General features: G+C 45.3%; 1 protein-coding gene across 3 annotated transcripts in view; it reads left to right on the top strand.

Annotated features, from left to right (window-relative positions):
- The window catches only part of RPS6KC1 (ribosomal protein S6 kinase C1), a 91547-nt gene that overhangs the window by 4301 nt on the left and 67100 nt on the right, over window positions 1-20146 (top strand). For 2 of the 3 annotated variants that reach the window (XM_035111304.3, XM_088666705.1), the window contains exons 2-3: window positions 4229-4264; window positions 12112-12232. In XM_035111304.3, coding sequence (XP_034967195.1) covers window positions 4229-4264; window positions 12112-12232 — 157 coding nt within the window. The remainder of the gene's footprint in view (window positions 1-4228; window positions 4265-12111; window positions 12233-20146) is intronic. The other variant, XM_088666704.1, reaches the window with a different exon arrangement.

Raw genomic sequence — 20146 nt, 5'->3', positions numbered from 1 at the left:
TGAGACAATTCAGTTACTTCATTGTGAGCCTGAGGTGGTGGGGTATATGTGTGTGAGAGAGACAAAGAGGAAAAGGGGCGTAAAGATTGTGCAAGGCATGTGAACTGTAAACAGCGAAAGCCAGAGCTGTTCCACAATTATAGATAAATGCTCTTAAATCAATATATTAAAACCTGCAGGCCCTTGCTCTTTAAGTGAATTGGATTTTAAATGCACTCGCCCAAGCAAGGTTAAAGAAAAGACCCAGCGCACCTGCTCACGCCCATGATAACAGTCTCCAAAAGAAGCTGGGATTCCTGTCCTCCACCTGCTCATTGCATCATGCTCCCTTGGTTTTATTTAGTTCCTGAGTAACCAAAGCAAATGCACCCGAAGCTTCAAATACCAGGGGGATAGTGCTTGTTAAAGTAATGTTAACAACAAGCATCTATGTAAGGTCTCCCCGTTTTTGTCACAGAATAGAGCCAGCCAGCAGTACAGAGTTTAGCGCTGGTGGCGCTTGAAGCTGCTGGTATGAACTGAGCTTACATGTCAACATGCTGCAATTGGAGTTAAAACTTTGACGGTAAGGTTCCTTAGAATCTTCACAGTCTTCTCAGGTTGTATTGTGAAATGAGTGATAATCTGAATCAGCCTTCCTGTGATGGTAGGATTGCTTAGTCTTGGGAATTGTGGACTGCCATTGGTTGAGTTGCTGAGGTGGAACACTGGAACATTTTAATGACTGCTGACCACTTGCTGCAAGTACCGAACGCTTTCCTTAAGAGTTGATTGGAGTTGCCTTAAGGGTACAAAGGCTATTGCCCTGATCAATGACATACAAGCTGCCTGCAGAATTGGGTTTGTCTATAGCCCCTTTCAATTGTTACTAAAGTGGGGCAGTGGGGTTGATGAATGCACAGTACTAGCTCCGCACCTTTCTTTTCTTTTAAATTGTTTCTATTAAAGATTTTCTTGGGTTTCAAAAGTGCATACAGCGTCGCTGCTATCGGTTCATAGAGGTCTTTCTAACAGATCATTCAGTCCTCCAAGAAATATGCAAAATAACAGCAGCAACAACAACAACAACAAAAACGCACTAGAAGCCACTCCAGAACTGGCCCTACTGAATATTTTCCAAGACAATAACACACTCACACTACAAAGAACTCATAAGCCACCTACTCCAAGCAGCCAGGAATCATAGAATTATAGAGTTGGAAGTGATCATCCTGCAATGTGGGGCTTGAAAATGCAGAAATAGGTTGCCCAATGTGGGGCTTGAACCCATGATCCTGAGTTTAAGAGTCTCATGCTTTACTGACTGAGCTATCCCAGAGGTAGCATCATAGCTAGACACGGGAGGGACCTGTCAGGAGTAAACATGGACCACTGGTACCAAACTATATGGGAAACAGTAGGGGACAAACAAAAGATGATGCCTTCACCCCGGTGTGGCTCCCCTTTGTTACATACACAGCCCAACAAGACAACAGCAGGAGCCTACTGACAGCCTAACTCAGCACCTTTCTTGCCCTCAGCACTTTTCTTGCCCTCCTAACTTGTGGAAGCTGACCTTCTGAATCCTGGATCTTACTGTGCTTGTGAAGGTTTCTTTGTTTTAAAAGGCTGGAAAATCAGCCTTTAAGAGTGCAGAAGGCTCCCCATTTCATAGGGATAGGGATAGCCTCCACAATTGGAGGAAGGTGAGTGGAAATAGCTCTTGGTTGTGTTAACTCTCTTTAGTAACACCTGAAGAGGATTTGTATAAATCCATACTGAGCATACTGAGGGTTTGGCTGTTTTTCTTTTTTTGGCCTGCTTTTAAATGGGCTCTTAAGACTGCTTCCTTTCACCAGGCATTTTTTAATTGGAGCCTGTGGGCTGATGCATTTTTATCTGCTGTTCCTGGTGTGTGTTGTTGCGGTATTTTATTGGAGAATGCTGCTGTGCATTTTAGCATCCATCTCTATATGCCATTATATCTGTAAAGATTCTGCATGCCACCTTGATTTGGCACAAAAAGGTGGAATATAAATGCCAAAACGGAAGAAATAAATAGCTTGGGACTTTTTAGCTTTAAGAAAAGGTGAATAATAGAATCTTAGAGTTGGAAGGGACCCAAGGGTCATCTAGTCCAACCCCCCCGCAATGCAGGAATCTCAGCTAAAGCATCCATAACAGATGGCCATCCAACATTTGCTTAAGAGATAACATGCTAGAAGTTCATAAAATTATCTCTGGTGTGGAGAAAGTGAATTAAAGAAAGGCCCCCTGCCCTCATAATATTGGGCTAGCCTTTGTATCACTGAGCACTGCAGTCTGTTTGTGGCCTTTTAAGGATTGGGGCATCTAATTAAAGAGCTTGTGGCTCTAAGGTCAAGCTTCCTGTATGGGGGATCTCAGACCTGGTATCGGCAGTGACCACTGGGACCCCAGTAGTTGCCTAAGATTTCAGGTGCTGCTGCTTGTCCTGCATGCCAACCAAAAAACATCAGTAGGTTTGTAAGCCCAGAAATGGCGGTTGAGTGAGGTCCCAAATACAGTTGTACCTTGAATCCCGAATGCCTTGGTACTTGGACATTTTGACTCTCAAACGCCGCAAACGTTTGCGAACGTTCTTTGGAACCCGAACGTCTGATGGGGCTTCCGTGGCTTCCGATTGGCTGCAGCCAATCAGAAGCTCTGCTTTGGTTTCTGAACATTTTGGAAGTCGAACAGACTTCTGGAACGGATTCCGTTTGACTTCCAAGGTAAAACTGTAAGGAGGACCGGTGATTAAAAATTACAGAATATGCAGAGGTGGCAGGTCTAACAAGTAAAATAAGAAACAAAATTAAAAAAAATTCATTCCATTAGCACCTTAGAGACCAACTAAGTTAGTTATTGGTATGAGCTTTTGTGTGCAAGTGTGCATGCACACGAAGCTCATACCAGTGACAAACTTAGTTGGTCTCTAAGGTGCTACTGGAAGGAACTTTTTTATTTTGTTTCAACTACGTCAGACCAACACCTACCTGTAAGTAAAATAAGAGAATAAGAAGATCAAGTATATAAAGAGGAATGGACAAATTTTGTTTAGTATTTGGAAAACAACTGTAAACGTGTGAAAACGTTAGCCGGATTAAGGTAAATTCAACAGTATAACACATAACAAAGGAATAAGGGAGTTAAATGGCTATACAAGAATATGCGGGGAAATTAAAGGTACCAGGGAAGGGGAAGAAGGGAAGTCGTAAATGATTGGTTTATTTTAAAGAAAGATATGAATGAGGAAATGTTTCTTTTAATGTGAATGTGGTTTTGAAAAAAATTGTAACATTGAAAAATATAAATAACATTTTAAAAAAGAAAAGAAAAACCTAAGTAGGTTCCAGTGTATGCATTCAGGCTGGTTGGTTTGTTTCACCTATACAGTGCATCTCTCCTTTCACCTGCAGGCTTCATTTCGGTTGTTCTCCCATCCAGTGGGAAAGACCAGACAGATACATTTCCAGCTTTAGTAATTCAGCAGGTGACATTTGGATGCTTTCTAGGGTGTACCTTCGTACTGGCCAATGCTGAGGTCTTGGCCTGCTTGTCTTGTGAACTGATGATTCACCTTAGAACATTCCCTAGAATATGGCAAAGTACAGGGAGCTTCTGTGTTGGACACACAGGGGCTTATTGGTAGATTGGTGTGGGGAAAAGGTGAAAATTTGAAAACTACTGATGAAGACGGAAAGAGGGAGGATGAAGAGGAAAATGAGGTTTCTTCTTATTGTGCGGTTGAACTCCATTGTTTAACGACTTGCCTTTCTGTTCCCTTGCACGTCTGTATTTTTGCCTACGGTACAAAAATACGCTGAATGTGGAGTTGTAAATGACATGTTGTTTTGAAGACAGTTTGCAAAGGCGAAACACACTGAGAGTAATAGGATTGGGTGCTCTTGCTCTGCCTTGCATTGGATCACGATGTTCTCATACGGTCCGAAGTACATTGAATTAAATCTGCGTAGGCGTCAGCTGCACCTTCTATGGGACTCACATGAATTGGTTTCTATGTGTATAAACCCCTCTGCAGATACGATGCTGGAATGTGTGGATATCAAGACTGGGATGGATGAGCGTAATCCTAATCAAGCAGAGCCCCAAATAAAAACCGTTTTAAAAAAATCAATATTAGATCATTGGGCGCTTTTGTGTGCTCTCTCTTTGTTTCTCATTAACAAATTCAAGCACTAACAGGGCCTTTGCTTTTGTTTTTCAGATTGTTTCTCGAAAAAATCCAGAAGATGTCCAAGAGGTAAACTTTTTTCTTTTAAAGCATTTTTGGTTCTAGCATAGGTATGGCACAAACTGTTTTGTCTTTTTATATTGCAAAATTGAACAAGTTTCTGTTCCTGTTTTAGTGACTAGATTGGCAATTGATGGCTAATCTTGTTTCTGCTGCCTCAGTTGGTCATTTGCTCGCAGGCTAAGTCTAGGGACCCTCCTGTGCAGGTGTGCACACACCTGTACACGTACACACACGCACGCACACACGTTCCTCATCTTCTATCTGATATTCGAAAGAGAGTCATAATGGATTGTGAAGGAAATGGGTAGCAATGCACTTTTCTCTTTCAAGCTACCATTGTGTAATAACTGCTTAGCACAGTTCTAATTAAATTAGTGAGTTCCTCAGTCCTACCTTGGGGGTGTTACCTACCCAACATAACTGTTAACTCCTGGTGGCCATGAGGTTTTCCCCAAAATGACAAATACAGTACACACACAGAGAGGGGGGGGGAGGGAGAGAACAATACAAAACCCCCAAAGCATAAGCACAGCACCACTTTCTCAAAACTCAGGGAAAGTACTCAATAGCCCTATCTACAACAAATACCAGAATGATGGATGGAGAATTGGAGAGAGATGTGATCCATAACCATCTGAACACTAGACAGTAAAAGTGATTATGTAAGATTAACAGGATGCAAAACAGAGTTGACAAAAGGAGAAACAAGGATAGGAAGGTAGGAAACTGTCTTCTCTGATGGGCAGTGGCTCCCTAGAGCAGGCATCCCCAAACTGCGGCCCTCCAGATGTTTTGGCCTACAACTCCCATGATCCCTAGCTAACAGGACCAGTGGTCAGGGAAGATGGGAATTGTAGTCCAAAACATCTGGAGGGCCAAAGTTTGGGGATGCCTGCCCTAAAGCCTCAGGTAGAGAGGTCTGTCATATCATTTCCTACTTTTTGTCTGAACATTTCCGGGATTAAATCTTGAGATTTTATTCATTCACATCATGTGCTCTACCACTGAGGTATGGCTTCTTTCCCAAGGGGAGTCGAACAATCTAAAATACTTGCAGCTGAGAAAGGCTTTACATAAACCTTCGGGCAAAAGCTTTGATGAGGTGCTAGTGGAGGAGGGCTGTTTATGAGAACACAAGCAGGCCATTGGGCCCATTCAGGTCACATCCTTGCCATACAGTTAGGGCACATGGCTTCCCCAGAAAGAATCCTGGGCACTGTATTTTCTTACGGGTGCTGGGTTTGAGGGATAAACTACTGTTCCCATGATTCTTTGGGAGAAACCATGTATGGTGTGGATGTGAAAGCAGTTCAGCATCTTCTTGTCATGGTGAAGCCTGCAACGGGACCTGAGTCCTGCTTGCAGCAACTGGTGTACAGAAGCATACTGCCTTTGGCAGTGAAGGCAGAACATAGCAATCATGGCTAGTCGCCACTGATAGCTTTATCCTCCGGGCATAGGCCAGGAGGCCGCAGGCTGTGAACAGAGCAAAATAATTCCACTTCTGCAGTTTTGGGGTGGGAGATCAGGGGCGTAGCCAGGATGAAAATTAGGGGGGGGCAAGGGGCGGGACCAAGGGGCGGGACCAAGGGGCGGGGGGAGGGGCCACAGCGGGGCAAGGAAAGCTCCCTTCTCCCTTGCCAGATTTCCCTCCACCCGCCCCGGCGATCGCGGAGGGGGAGGAGGGGATCGGAGCAGCACGATTTCGGGCTGCTCCGACCCCCTCCTCCCCCTCATCGAACGGCAGGGGCGAGGGGGCGCCAGGATCAGCCCGAAATCGGGCTGCTCCGACTCCCTCCTCCCCCTCCGCGATCGGCAGGGGCGAGGGGGCGCCAGGATCAGCCCGAAAACGGGCTGCTCCGACTCCCTCCTCCCCCTCCGCGATCGGCAGGGGCGAGGGGGCGCCAGGATCAGCCCGAAATCGGGCTGCTCCGATCCCCTCCCCCCCCTCTGCGATCGCCGGGGCGGGCGGAGTGAAAGCCCCAGAGCCGCGCAAAGCGTTTGGCTGGCTTTCCCTCCGCCCGCCCCACAGCCAGCCGGCTAGAAGGGACCTCTCCCTTCTCCCTTGCTGGCTGTGGAGCGGGCGGAGGGAAAGCCAGCCAAACGCTTTGCGCGGCTCTGGGGCTTTCCCTCCGCCCGCCCCACAGCCAGCCAGGGAAGAAGGGAGACGGCACCGGGCGGGCAGCGGGGCAGGCTGGCCAGCGGCCCTGCTTCTAGGGGGGGCAATTGCCCTCTCCTGCCCCCCCTGCCTACGCCCATGTGGGAGATGCTCAGCCCCCAAACTGCTGAAGTGCTCATCTGGCTGCATGAAACAGAAGAAACAATGTTTCTCAATCTTTCTTGCCACATTCCTCACGCAAGGCTTCTGCCCGAAATGTTTTACATGAGAAAGACATGTTCTCTTTAGATCGAAAGCTGTTCCTGACGCAAGGTAGACTTCTGGGCATGATGCAAGAAATCAGCATATAGGAAGGTGCTGGCAGAATCAGACAAGAGGGATGGGTCTGTAGGCAGAGGGGTGAGTGACAAAGGGTGAGTAAGGTCAAGGAGATTTGGGAGTCCTTAACACAAGGTTCTGGCAGTATGCTGGCAGTAGAGGCTTAGTGAGAATAAAGTGGGTATGATTTCAATGAGATGGGATTCTAGCAGAGGCATTTTGAAATGATGGAAGACGGTGGAAGGGAAAGTTGGGAAGATGGTCAGGGTAGGTATATTGCAAAGCCTTCTTCCTTGTGGCTTCTACAGTATATTTAATATTTCAAAATAAGATCTTTTCTGTAATGAAAGATGCATTATGCACTTCCACTTCATCCACAATCTAGAAATAAAGCATATTTCATAGACACAGTTGGTTCACCTATTTATAGCAAATTTAGTAAGATATCTATCTATCTATCTATCTATCTACGAGGGAATTTTGAACTTGAAGCAGCCTGATCGATTTTTGACAGTCTTTGGTTATAGATCATTGAGTAAGAACAAATACTGTATAAAATGGATTAATTACAGAAACATTATCCCAATACTGTCAAATCGTTTGCTTCCTACTTTCTGCGTGCAAGGGTAAAACCAAGTTGCCAAATCTTTTCCTTGCTTGCCCAGTATAGGGGGGGTGGAGAACCTGCAGCCTTCCCAGATGTTGCTGGACTACAAATTCCATAATCCCTGACCCAGTGGTCATACCGGCTTGATGTATTTCAGTGTATCTGAAGAAGTGTGCATGCACACGAAAGCTCATACCAATGACAAACTTAGTTGGTGTCTAAGGTGCTACTGGAAGGAATTTTTTTATCGCATGTCATTGTAAGTTTATCAACCATTCTGTTGCTGTGCTACCATCCCCAAACCTTGACATTTCTCCAGGGCATTGTTAACAAAGCATAGTACTGCATTTCCTTTCTGGCCCGTAATGGTTTCTGAAAGTGCAAACACTAAGATGCCATACATGGTAAATCACCAGGGAGTTTTAATTTATATAGATGCAGAAGGCAGATAATAATGCTGGTATACAAAAAGCATTTGTTTGCAGCAGCAAATGCTGCTGATGTGAAAGTTTGCAGCAGTTGACTGTAAGACATTTACTAATTCAGACTGATGCCTAAACTTTTCTCTGCATGAAATAAAATTACAGTACTTTTCAAACGGGTTCGGCTTAATGTCTTGTGTGAACCAGTTCATTGCACAGGCTCTGTTTTAAACAGAGATGTGATTCTGGTGGGATTCCCCCTCCCCATTAATCTGTTGGAAATGGAAACAAGACCTTCTGTTCCAGGGGTAGTGAACCTTTTTTCAGCTCAAGGGCCGCATTCTCTTCTAGGTAACACTCTGAGGGCCACGGGTCTGTGCTAAGTGGGGGCCAGGAGCAAATGCTAATTTACTCACACATCCTCCTCTAATCCCCCATGTAGGCAAGGAGAAAGCACTTATCAGAGTTCAAATACACATTGTAGCCTGGCAAAAGCACTCAAGGAGGACGCAAAGTATGACCAGGGAGGGATGTGGCCTTGGGAGAGTCCTGAGGGGTAGATAGAGAAGCCTAGAGGCCTTCATTTGGCTTAGGGCCTCTTCTATGTTCTTAAAGCAGCAACAACAGCACACATAATTTATAATTTTGGAGCCATTAGTGTCTTTTGCTTCCAAACAGTTGTTCACGTGTAAACTTTGGCCCAGGTACAAAATGTGCTGTTTGTTGTCAGAAAATAATCTGTCATTTGTCCATATGGAATGTCTGACTTCCAAACTTGGGAGATGAGGGAAATTATCTGGCAAATAGATAGTGCAATTGTGTTTAAGTTGTTTTGTTTGATTGCCAGTTGGCTTTGCTTAAAGCTTATGTGCAGTATATTTAAAAATATATATTACATAATCATCATCATCAACAACAACAATAAATGAACCAAGATCATCTAGATTTTACTTTTAGGATTAGAATTGTCAAGACCTAGAAAGAACAGTATCTCCCTTTCTGTTTTTCCAATTCTTTGGAGAGAAAAAAAGTAAGTTAAAAACCACATTGTCAATTGCCACTGGAAAGAGGCAACGCAATGTGCAAGGCACTGAGGCCCTCAGCTATGCTTAGTCCTAACTTTTGGTGTGTCCTGGTGCTTGCTGGGTCCTGCTCAGTCTGCTCTTGATTATTGCTCTAAAAAAAGGAACAGTCCACATCAGATCTTCTGAATTAGCACTGAGTTTTCTCACCAGAAAGCCTATTCTTAATTTGAGTAGTATTGCAATTCGAGTAGTCCAGCAGCTTCTATGTCTAGTTGCTTTCACAAAATTGTTACCATGGGCAATTTAAGTGGGTGGCTATTTAGAACTTTGTGGCAGGGCCGTCTTGAGGGGAAGGTCAAGATGGCGGCCGTCTCCATTTCACCTACAGAAACTGACTGGACTGGAAGTTTACTGTTACCTCAACACTAACACTTCCACCACACCTGATGGTGGCACGTTAGCTTAAGGAGTGCAGGGCTGGCTGTGTGGCACACATACCTCTGCCCCCAGCAGAAGGGAGCTTCTTCTGATGCTCCTCATACACTTCAGTATCTGCCACCTGAGGCAGCTTCCTCACTCTGCCTTACAGTAGGGCTGGCCCTCCCTGGTAAAGTGGCAGGAGCTTTAAAGGGACGAGTCTTGATGTAAATCTTTGAGGTGATTGTCCTCCCTCAGAGTATGAACCTTTCATGATTCAGTTTTTGCAGTGAATTTGGGTCATTGTATTTGCTCACTTCAACACCTTATCAATTTTATCTACTCCCCCCCCCCTTACCCTAAGAACTGAAGAACTGGCAAATGTTTCTTGTTTTCATCTTAACCAAAGAGCTGCTCCAGTTCCTTAATTTTCTCATTCCAGCAAAAATGTTATAACTAGGTGGAATAGGCACAGACCACTTATTCTTAGCATATCATTATTTTTAGTGGTTTGGTTTTTTGTATAATTTGTATAATTTTGATTTGCATTTGTGTTACATTGATTTGTATTGATTTATGTTGAGTTAAGTTGATTTTATGGTAAATATGTTTAATATTAAATAAAGGTTTTAAAATTAAAAAAAAATTTAAAGAATTATTTTTAGTGGTGGCTTTTCTGTTTCTGTTCTTCTCCCTTTCCTTTTGGTTGTTGTTAAAGAATTATAATAAGAAAGAACCCATTTGTCATGCTTAGCATTCCTTGTAGCACCCTCCTCTTCTGCTGAATCATCCGCTCGAAGATGCTGCAGACACTGTGGGATTCTGTTAGTTTGCTACATAACTGCTGCAAATGAGGCCGAGGTTTTGAACCAAGGGGTAGCAAAGGGCTATAGTAGCTCATTGTTGTTCCTTAATGCTTCAGTAGTCAAGCTGTACCAGCCACCATTTTTGTTAGGGGTTAATGGCCTGCAGTATGGACAGGGCCCAAACCCAAAGTGGATGGGACCAAGTCAGGTTTGCAGACATTGGCACACACATAGGTTTTGAAACAAAGTGCGCAGAATCCAGCTGGACTGGCAGCTGAATCTTATTTCAGCAGTTGTGGAGGACAGTAATGGAGTGTGGCAGGCTCTTTCAGGGGGCAAAGGCATATCTCTGTCCCTTGATACCTTGCCACCACTGCCCAACCACCTGGTGCCTGAAGCAGCTGCCTCACTCGGTCTAACGGAAGGGCTGGCGCTGGCTGTGCTGCCAAGAGTGCCAAACTATTTGCCTTCAACTATGGGTTACTGCAGGGGTGGGGGTTGGCAATGCGGGCTGTTGCCCCTTCAGCAGTTAACTGTAACCTCCAGATTCCAAGCTTTCGGTTTTATTTCGTTCTTCAAAAAGAGTGTTTTCTAGCTTTCGTTGGGATGAAAGGCAAATGTTCTTCTCACTTTTGTGTGTGAGAAATTAGAAAATAGACTGTGCCCCACTGTGTTTTACTTTGTTTTACTTACTGTGTTTTACTTTGTCCTGGCCTGGAAAAACACCCCGCAAATGCCCAGGCCTCCAGTCTTCGTTCTGCCTTTATATTTGTAAGTAAAACAGATATTACAGAATGCTGCAAGTCCCCATTGATCTTTCCTTCGAAAGGAAGTCATATCCCCAGGTTAGCGCTATGCCTGGAACTTCTTCCTGCCCAGCAAAGTGAGGGGCATGTGATAGTACAAAGTAAAATTTATATAGCAGAGACTAGGCAACCTGGAATCATTTTATGTGTCCTGGGGGTGTCTTTTCCTGGTGTTCGACATCCCATGTTTATACATATTGCATAACGTTTGAGCTGCAAAGGAGGAATTGAGAGAAGGGCTGTGGTTCAGTGGTAGAGCCTTCCTTGCATGCCATATGTCCCAGGCTCAAATCCCTGACATTTCCATGTAGGACTGGGAAAGAAATGCTGGTTGTTGTTATTGTGTGTGTGTGTGTTTGGCAGGTTTATTCTGCAGCATGTCCTTGATTTAATAATAGAGTATCGGGGTGGATTTGTACTGGATAGTCCATGCATCCTTCTGCTTTATTCATTGGCTTTGCAGTGCTCCCGCAATGTTACTGCTACTATTGCTGTTTGGAGGGGCACCGTTGAGTTATTATTGTGCAACAAAAGCGAGACACCCGCCTGTGGGGATGTTCATGATATAAAAAGTCACAGGATTTTAGCAGGAAGCTGCAGGATATGAACGTACTGGGAATGAGGCAATATGCCTACCTTGAAACCTTTGCAGGTGCAAATAGTATGGAAAGTAAGGTCGTGTGTAACTGCCCTGATACCACAAATCACAGAATCATAGAATCAAAGAGTTGGAAGGGACCATTAGGATCATCTAGTCCAATCCCCTGCAGTGCAGGAATCTCACCCAACGTGGTGCTCGAACCCAAGACCCTGAGATTAAAAATTTCATGCTCTGCTGACTGTGCTATAATCATGAATGCACAATACAAAGCAAAGTGAAATGGGGGGTGGGGGGGGTGGGAACTGTCCTGAAACCATGCAGAGCTGCTGCCACTCAGTGTAGTAGACAATACTAAGGTAGATGGACCAGTGGTCTGACTCAGTATAAAGCAGCTTTCTACTATTAACCAAAATCCACAAATGCCCTTTCGGTTGATTGGGGTGGAAATTGCTAATTAAGTTCAAGCACAGCAGCAGCTTGTGTGGTTTAAGTAGTTTATGGGCTGCTTGGAGATTAATTGTTGCTTAATATATTGGCTGAATGATACTTCGCAGGGATGCGGGTGGGTGTACAGCAAGGGCAAGATTTGAGTTAAAGAGTTTTAGTGACTTTTAAAAACATCTCATAGGGCACGTATAATATGCTACTGTGTTGGTTTCTGCCATTCTTGGTAAATGCTCAATTAGCAGGAATAATTGCCTCATGGGTGTTTGTTTTCTGTTTTCACTTCAGATAGTCGTTTGGAAGAGATACAGTGACTTTAAGAAATTGCACAAAGAACTCTGGCAGATTCATAAACACTTATTCAGGCAGACAGAATTGTTTCCTCCTTTTGCTAAAGCAATAGTATTTGGTAAGCATATATACTTTTTAAATTTTTTTTTGCTAAAATCATTTGGGAATGATTGGTGAATAAATCTGGATTTTCAGAGTTCTGTATTGTGCTAGCATTGTTTTGATTCTGCCAAAAGCAACATAGTAACTGAAGTATATTGTGTGTGATCAGTTTAATAATAATAATAATAATAACAATAATACCCCACACATCTGGGTGGGTTTCCCCAGCCACTCTTTTAAATACTGTACTAGTAACTGGTGTTGCATAAAGAAACAAAAACCCGCAAACCTCTCTTCACCCCCTACGCTGGGTCTATAACATTTGCTAAGTTTTAGTAGTGACTGTAGAAACTTAGACATAAATGGTAGTGCAGATCTGCAAGCTTGGCAGGGAGACACTTCTGTGGATTCAGTGTAGACCCAACACTACCTAATCTTTTATTTTATATTTAATATTTTCTTTCGTATTTTCATATCCAGGAGCTTCTTAAGCTTTTCTTGTTACTTCCATCTTTTGTGGAGATTCCCCCTCTCTTTTATTTTCGAAATGCACCAAGGGTTAGCTGTTAACCATAATTTCTGCATGGTCTTTTTTTCTTTTATTTTTAATAACCACGTGGTTAGCTCCAAACCACAGTTGGCTGTTGTGCTGATCTGTGAGTTGAGACAACTGTGGTTAGTCATGTGTTAGCTCAGAAAAATGATTAGGAAAGCTTGAGGCTGCAAGGCATTCCTGGTATTATAACCCCAATTGCATGGAAAGGGTTTATCTTCTTAAAAATAAGAAAGTTTAGTATTTCTTCCAAGTTAGGGCAGAGGGGGCTCACCTGGCGGGTCAGAGCCGCAGTGTTAGCTTCTTGGTAGCAGGGTTGGTGCTGCTTACCAGGGAGGTGGAGAATATTGGGAGGGTGGCATGGTGCAAATGCACTTGTGGAGTGCCGGATTGACTTCACCACTGCCCTCACACACTGCACTGACCTCTCTGCTACCTCCCCTTCCCAGTAAGTGACAGCAATGCCGCAGCCAGAAATATATCATTGTGGCTCTGCCCGACTGGGCGAGCTGCTGTTGAATTAGAGGTGGCAAACATGGTGCCTTTCAAATGTTGTTGGACTGCAATACATATCTTCCCTGCCTATTGGCCACACTGGCTGGGACTGATGGGAGTTGGAGCCCAACATAAACTGAAGGCCACTTTGTTGGCTACCCTTGTACTCAATTAAACAAGAGAGGAATTGGTATGGCAAAACAACCAGGATAAGAGAGAGAGCTAGCCTGGTCTCACAACTTCTGCTAGCACCAAGAATGAGCCTTGTATTAGGCTGCAGAAAGGCTTTCTTTCCTTTGAGCTTTGCAGTTTGTCTGGGTTTCTTTGTTGCAGAATAACATACTGGCTCAGACCCAATGGTTTATTTATTTATTTATTTATTGCAAGGCTCATGCCGAGGCTAGAACAGGATTGGGCCACCGAATTGCCACAGAGTGTTAAGTTTTTAAAAATGTTTTTAAAGAGCTCAAGGACACGATGCTGATGTGCCCAAAAGACTTGGCAAGGAGAGAGGGGGGCCAACCTATTTCTATAATGTAAAAGTCACCCTGGTTAGTATACAGAGCTGCTGAGCAAGTGGTCCAAAAGCAAGTGACAAAATTATTGCATCGCTGAAGTGGCAGGCAGCTGTGACGTTTGAAATACATGCACCAGGGCTTCCCTGATTTCTTGTTGCAATTGCACCTCTTCCTGCTGAATGCAAAAGCCATATTTGTGGTGGGGACCATAGTTCAGTAGAAGAGAACCTGGTGCCATCTTTGCATTCTTCTGTCAGGTAGCAGCGATATGAATCACCTCTGTGCCACACTCAGTAGAGGCTTAAAGGTAGCAAGTCGAGGACCCACTTAGAAATGTGCCATATGTACAAATAGTGATGCTACCTGTCAGGGGGACTCCCTACAGGGACCCTCCCCCAGTCACCCTGACCAGCACTTCGTCCAGTGACAGCGTGAGCAGCGAGTCAGGAGGAGGGAATGAGGAATGGAGCGGAGTGGAGAGGGGGCTCTCAGACGTATCGGAGCCTCGACACCGACCCAGCTGGCCAGAGGAGGAAGGGCAGTGCAGGATGGTGTCGGAGCCTCTGCAGCCAAGGGACAGGAGAAGGAACTCAGCCCCTTCCGGCGCCCAGTTCCAGACGCAGGGCAAGGGGGCGGCGTTTTGGGGTTCCCATACTATTATGCTGGCGCAAAAGCAGACAAGCACCATTGCCGGGTTCTGAATCGGACTAGGCAGTCATGTTTTCTGATATCTCTGCACTGTAAATAATATGCACAATAAAGCTCTTAAAGATAGAGTAGACTGGAGCGTCTTTACTCAAGAGTAGCCACAACAATCCCCTGACACCACCCATCAAACTATATTCATTATTAGGGACTTCGCTTTTGCTGTCTTTGCTCACCACCCCCACCTGCCCCCTACCAACCCCTCTTGCCAAAGCCACACACTCCTTCTGCTAGAGCTCCCTAAACTTCCTCAGTTCACCTGGGCTTGCCCCACCAACCCACCTCTTCTAAGCACCCACCATCTCTTGAGGGGTTTCTGAGAAAGAAGCCTGCTAGCCTGGAGGTGGGGTGGGTGGGTGATGAAGGAGAGAACAAAGCTTTTTTCTCCCCTTCATTTATCCCCAGTTTGTCCTCATGTTGCAGTTCACTGCCCCACCTGTCTGTGGCCAAGTGAACTTGGGAATTGGGTGAGGGCTGCCCTCTTCTTTTCTTTCTTAATAAAAAAAGGTGAGCTTGTTTTTCAACTGCTGATCCTCAGATAGCCAAAATGGCACCATCTGTACCCCAGAGGAAGATGCTGGCAGGCTTGGAGGAGTTTCAAGGTTGGCAGAAGCACAGATCAGCTCAATGAGAACTGATCATGCTCAGGGAGCATGGGATGTTGAATGTCTGTTGGTGGTGGGGGAAGCAGGGAGGGTGGAATTGGGTGTCTTGGAAGAGGTCATGACTGGCTGGCTAGGCTGGTGCTGTGAACAGGAGCACTTGATGCTGCAACATTTTGTTGCAGGCCCCATTTCTCTAATGGAATTCCCAGCATGCTTGTAATAATACAGCAATTCTGATGAGTTCCCTAAAGGAAGCAATGATAAACAGAACAGCCCCCCCCCTTCAAACCATCATCTCCTCACCTCCCTGGATGCTTTTATTGAGTTGCATGAGCAAGATTAGAAGCCTGGGTAAAATGTGCTCTGAAAGTGGCATTGTTTGATTTCTCTGCTCAAGCAGAGGTTGTAAAATATTCAATGCTGTGATTGGGTTTTGTGGGTTTTGGATGTGTGTGTGTGTTTTTTAACAACAGCTTGCATCAGGAACAAGAGTTGGCAAGAGTGAGAGCAGAATAGAAGGGTGGACGAATATTTGGAAGGAGGAGAGTAAGACTGGAATGTTTTTCGCATTTGGAATAGTAAAATTAAGGAAATGCGCCTGACAATTATTGCTTGTTAGTTTTCTCTCATTTTTTTGAAAAAGCAAAAACTAATTCCCTGCTTTCAAGACATTTTCTAACACAAAATAGGGGCGAAAACCTATTGTTATGTGCTCCTTTGTTCTGTAGACTTTCCCAGTCAAGGATGATGGGGGTTGGAATCCATTTGGAAGATACCATGTTGGCTAGCCCTGTCTTGGTGTATATATGGAACAGAATATCCACAGAACAGTTAACCAAAGTGCCCCGCGTTGAAAGAAAGGGCTGTAGCGTGGAAGGCAGTGCTAGTTACCACTGGACCAGAGCCCACCAAACGTCTGCAGGCCACGTTCATGAACCTAAACGCATTCCCTGAGTGCCAGTCCTCACGTCGCGAGGCAAGTTATTAAGCCTTCAAAAACTACTAGGGGCCAAGCTGATCTTCCCTTTATGGAAATAATCTCAAAAAGAGGGGAACACAGTCCTCTTCCAGCAAGGCTGAGTTCTCTGGGTGATGAGGGAAGCCAGAGGGTGCCCATTCTCCTCTCCTCACCTCCGTAGCCGCACAGCAACTTGAATAAATGTTTTCTAAATACTTCTGTAGTCTGGAAGAGCTGCTACATTCCTTTCTCTTTACACCCTGTCCCCCTTTGCAAAATGGGCGGAGAGCTAAGAATTCCCCTGTTCCCACAAAGTTTCAAAGATGGAAAGCCAATGTATTGTTCTTTTGGTGCTGCTACAATAGAGACCTGTTCACCATAGGGTTATAATGAACCCTTTGATGATGTGGAAAGAGTTCATGCTGCTTTCCTCAATTTTGCTCGGACTTTTCCACCTTCTCCACCGGATAGACAATGCTGGCATGGAGCACGGAAACCAAAAGTTAATGACAATAGACCCAGCTGCTCAGCTTTCTTTGATCTTCAGTCCTGCTCCCAGATCTAGCTCCAGCAAAGTAACTTACAACCCCGTATGCACCTACTCAAAAGTGAGTGCTTCTGAGTTACTCTTAGGTAAGTGTGCATGTCAGAGGGTAGCCTTAATCAATATTTTAAATTCCTGTTCCCCTTCCTTGTGAGGTTGTCTCCAAGTGATTACAAATGTTACATGAAAGGTCCTTTCCCTCTACAACTTGGTCTCTACAGCTCACGTCAGCCCCAGCCAGAATGGCCAATGCTGAGGGATAATGGGAGTTGGCTGCTACTACCACATTGGCTGCTACTGCTTTATTCATTCATTGAAGAGACAGCTAATACACAATAACAAGCAATGATCCTAGTCAATGTGGCACAGAGCAATAATGTATCTCTCTCACTCAGAGGCAAAAGTCTTCTTAAAAACCCTAGACTGTGCAACTTTTCTAAATGGCCAAAGTGAATTTGCCATAGTAACTGGTGTAGTCTTTTATATCTGACCCACGTTAGAAAGTCAGATACAGTCATACCTCGGTTTAAGTACGCCTCGGTTTGAGTATTTTCAGTTTTAGTACTCCGCGGACCTGTCTGGAATGGATTAATCCACTTTCCATTACTTTCAGTGGGAAAGTTCGCTTCAGGTTAAGTACAGACTTCCGGAACCAATTGTGTTTGTAAACCGAGGTATCACTGTATAAAAACAAGGCGCCAAATGGCTCCTAAAACCAAGGTTTCAGTCGCCAGAACTGAATGTCTAGTTGCCATTTTTGGGCAAGCTGACTGTAAACATCATTTTTCAAATGATGGACTGACTGTGATTGATTCTCAGTTAAACATCTGGCTAGTTCAGATGGGAATATAGCTGCCAAGTCTCCTGCTGAAAAATGCGGGATCAGCAGCGGCGCGGCACTGGAAGTTGCTTCTACTGCATGTCCGGACATGCGTAGAAGCGACTTCCGGTGCCGCGCTTCCCATGTCTGGGCACTGGAAATCGGGCGGCGCCGGCACCCAAAATGGAGCCTCCCTGGCAGGTAGGAAATCTGGGGGATTTACAGGATTTTTTCCAATCCGGGCTGTCAGCGGGAAACGGTTTAAAATAAGGGGGTTTCCTGCAAAAAACGGGAGACTTGGCAGCTATGGACGGGAAGCGGGTGGCACTGTGGGTTAAACGACAGAGCCTTGGGCTTGCTGATCAGAAGGTCGGCAGTTTGAATCCCCACGACGGGGTGAGCTCCCGTTGCTCGGTCCCAGCTTCTGCCAACCTAGCAGTTCGAAAGCACGTCAAAGTGCAAGTAGATAAATAGGTACCGCTCCAGCAGGAAGGTAAACGGCGTTTCCGTGCGCTGCTCTGGTTTGCCAGAAACGGCTTTGTCATGCTGGCCACATGACCTGGAAGCTGTACGCCGGCTCCCTCGGCCAGTAACATGAGATGAGTGCCGCAACCCCAGAGTTTGTCATGACTGGACCTAATGGTCAGGGGTCCCTTTACCTTTACCTTTAGTTCAGATGACAAACTTGAGCTAGGCTAAGAACTTGGAGAACTTCAAGAAGAAAAGCCACTTGACCCAGGGACAGTCCACAAATATCTTGGCCTATTCCTAACCCTCTCTTTTAATGGTGACACAGACCATTCATAACGTAAGAACATTCTTCACAACTGTGAGCGGGGCAGTGGGGTGGGTTAAGTGAAGACAAACCACGACAGTTAACTATAACGTCGTTCACTGAGCTCCTACTCAGGCTGCACAGAAAAAGCATTTTGGTTCCTGCAATTCATTCTGATTGTGCAGATAAAATATAACGGATAGAATTCTACAGGGTGTGGTTATTAGTGTGTGAAAGCAGTCCAGATCCAAGGATCCCCAGGCAGGCACCTCCGGATGGTGGAGATGTTGGACGCCAACCGAGCGCCCAGGCATCTTCACTTGGTCTCAAGCGACTGATAGCCAGGTGCAAAATGCGCCAATGCCTGGCCAATTTCAAACACTGATTATGACACTACAGTGAAAAGTCCTTGAAGGGCTGTTTCAGTGTACAGTGGTACCTCGGGTTACAAACGCTTCAGGTTACAAATGCCTCCGCTAACCCAGAAATAGTACCTCAGGTTAAGAACTTTGCTTCCGGATGAGAACAGAAATCAGTGGCAGCAGGAGGCCCCATTAGCTAAAGTGGTGCTTCAGGTTAAGAACAGTTTCAGGTTAAGAATGGACCTCCAGAACGAATTAAATTCTTAACCAGAGGTAAAAAGGTAAAGGTAAAGGGGCCCCTGACCATCAGGTCCAGTCGTGTCCGACTCTGGGGTTGCGGCACTCATCTCGCTCTATAGGCCGAGGGAGCCAGCGTTTGTCCACAGACAGCTTCCGGGTCAAAGCTGCTTCTGGCGAACCAGAGCAGCGCACGGAAACGCCATTTACCTTCCCGCTGGAATTTATCTACTTGCACTTTGATGTGCTTTCGAACTGCTAGGTAGGCAGGAGCTGGGACCGAGCAACGGGAGCTCACCCCGTTGCAGGGATTCAAACCGCCGATCTTCTGATTGATCAGCAAGCCCTAGGCTCTGTGGTTTAACCCACAGCGCCACCTGTGTCCCTGGTAACCAGAGGTACAACTGTATAAAGTTAAGAACACAAGAAGAGGCTGGCTTCTGGATCAGGCCCGTGGCCTGTTTCATCCAACACCCTCTGCTCATAGCAGCCAGTCAGATGCTAACAGGAAGCCTGCAAGCAGGACTCCAGTCGCATTGGCACCCTCCCCTCTCACGGTTTTAGCAACTGGTATTCAGAAGCACAATGTCTCCTGCTATGGAGGCAAAGCATAGCTATGGTGGTTAATCTGTCACATTCTTTTTTAAAGGTTGTATTTTTATATGTTTTCCCAAAGAGATACGTACATTGCATGGAAAATAGCATAACCAAGGAACATTACAGCTACAATCTAAATAAAAGTGTCTTTCCATCAGGGTTTGGGAAGTGTGTTTCTGCTAGTCATGTGGAGTATGCGAAGCAAGACAAAGCCTTCAAACTGCTTCCATGATGGCTGGAACTTGGCCACTCCTGTAAGATTTTGTCAGGCATTACCCAGAGCCTTTCAAGCCTATTTCTGCAAAGATAAGGGACATAACACCAGTCTTGAAAGACCTGCATTGGCTCCCAGTACGTTTCCGAGCACAATTCAAAATGTTGGTGCTGACCTTTAAAGCCCTAAACGGCCTCGGCCCAGTATACCTGAAGGAGCGTCTCCACCCCATTGTTCAGCCTGGACACTGAAGTCCAGCTCTGAAGGTTTTTGGGAGGTTCCCTCACTGCGAGAAGTGGGGTTACAGAGAGCCAGGCAGAGGGCCTTCTCGGTAGTGGCGCCTGCCCTGTGGAACACCCTCCCGCCAGATGTCAAGGAAGTAAACAACTATCTGACTTTTAGAAGACATCTGAAGGCAGCCCTGTTTAGGGAAGTTTTTAATGTCTGATGTTTTATTGTATTTTTAATATTTTGTTGGAAACTGCCCATAGTGGCTGGGGTATAAATAATAAATTACTATTACTATTATCTTAGCTACAAAGGTGAA

The sequence above is a fragment of the Zootoca vivipara genome, chromosome 3, assembly GCF_965207765.1.
Source record: "Zootoca vivipara chromosome 3, rZooViv2.hap1.1, whole genome shotgun sequence".
NCBI lineage: Eukaryota > Metazoa > Chordata > Lepidosauria > Squamata > Lacertidae > Zootoca > Zootoca vivipara.
This window is presented reverse-complemented; position numbering and strand designations above follow the sequence as displayed.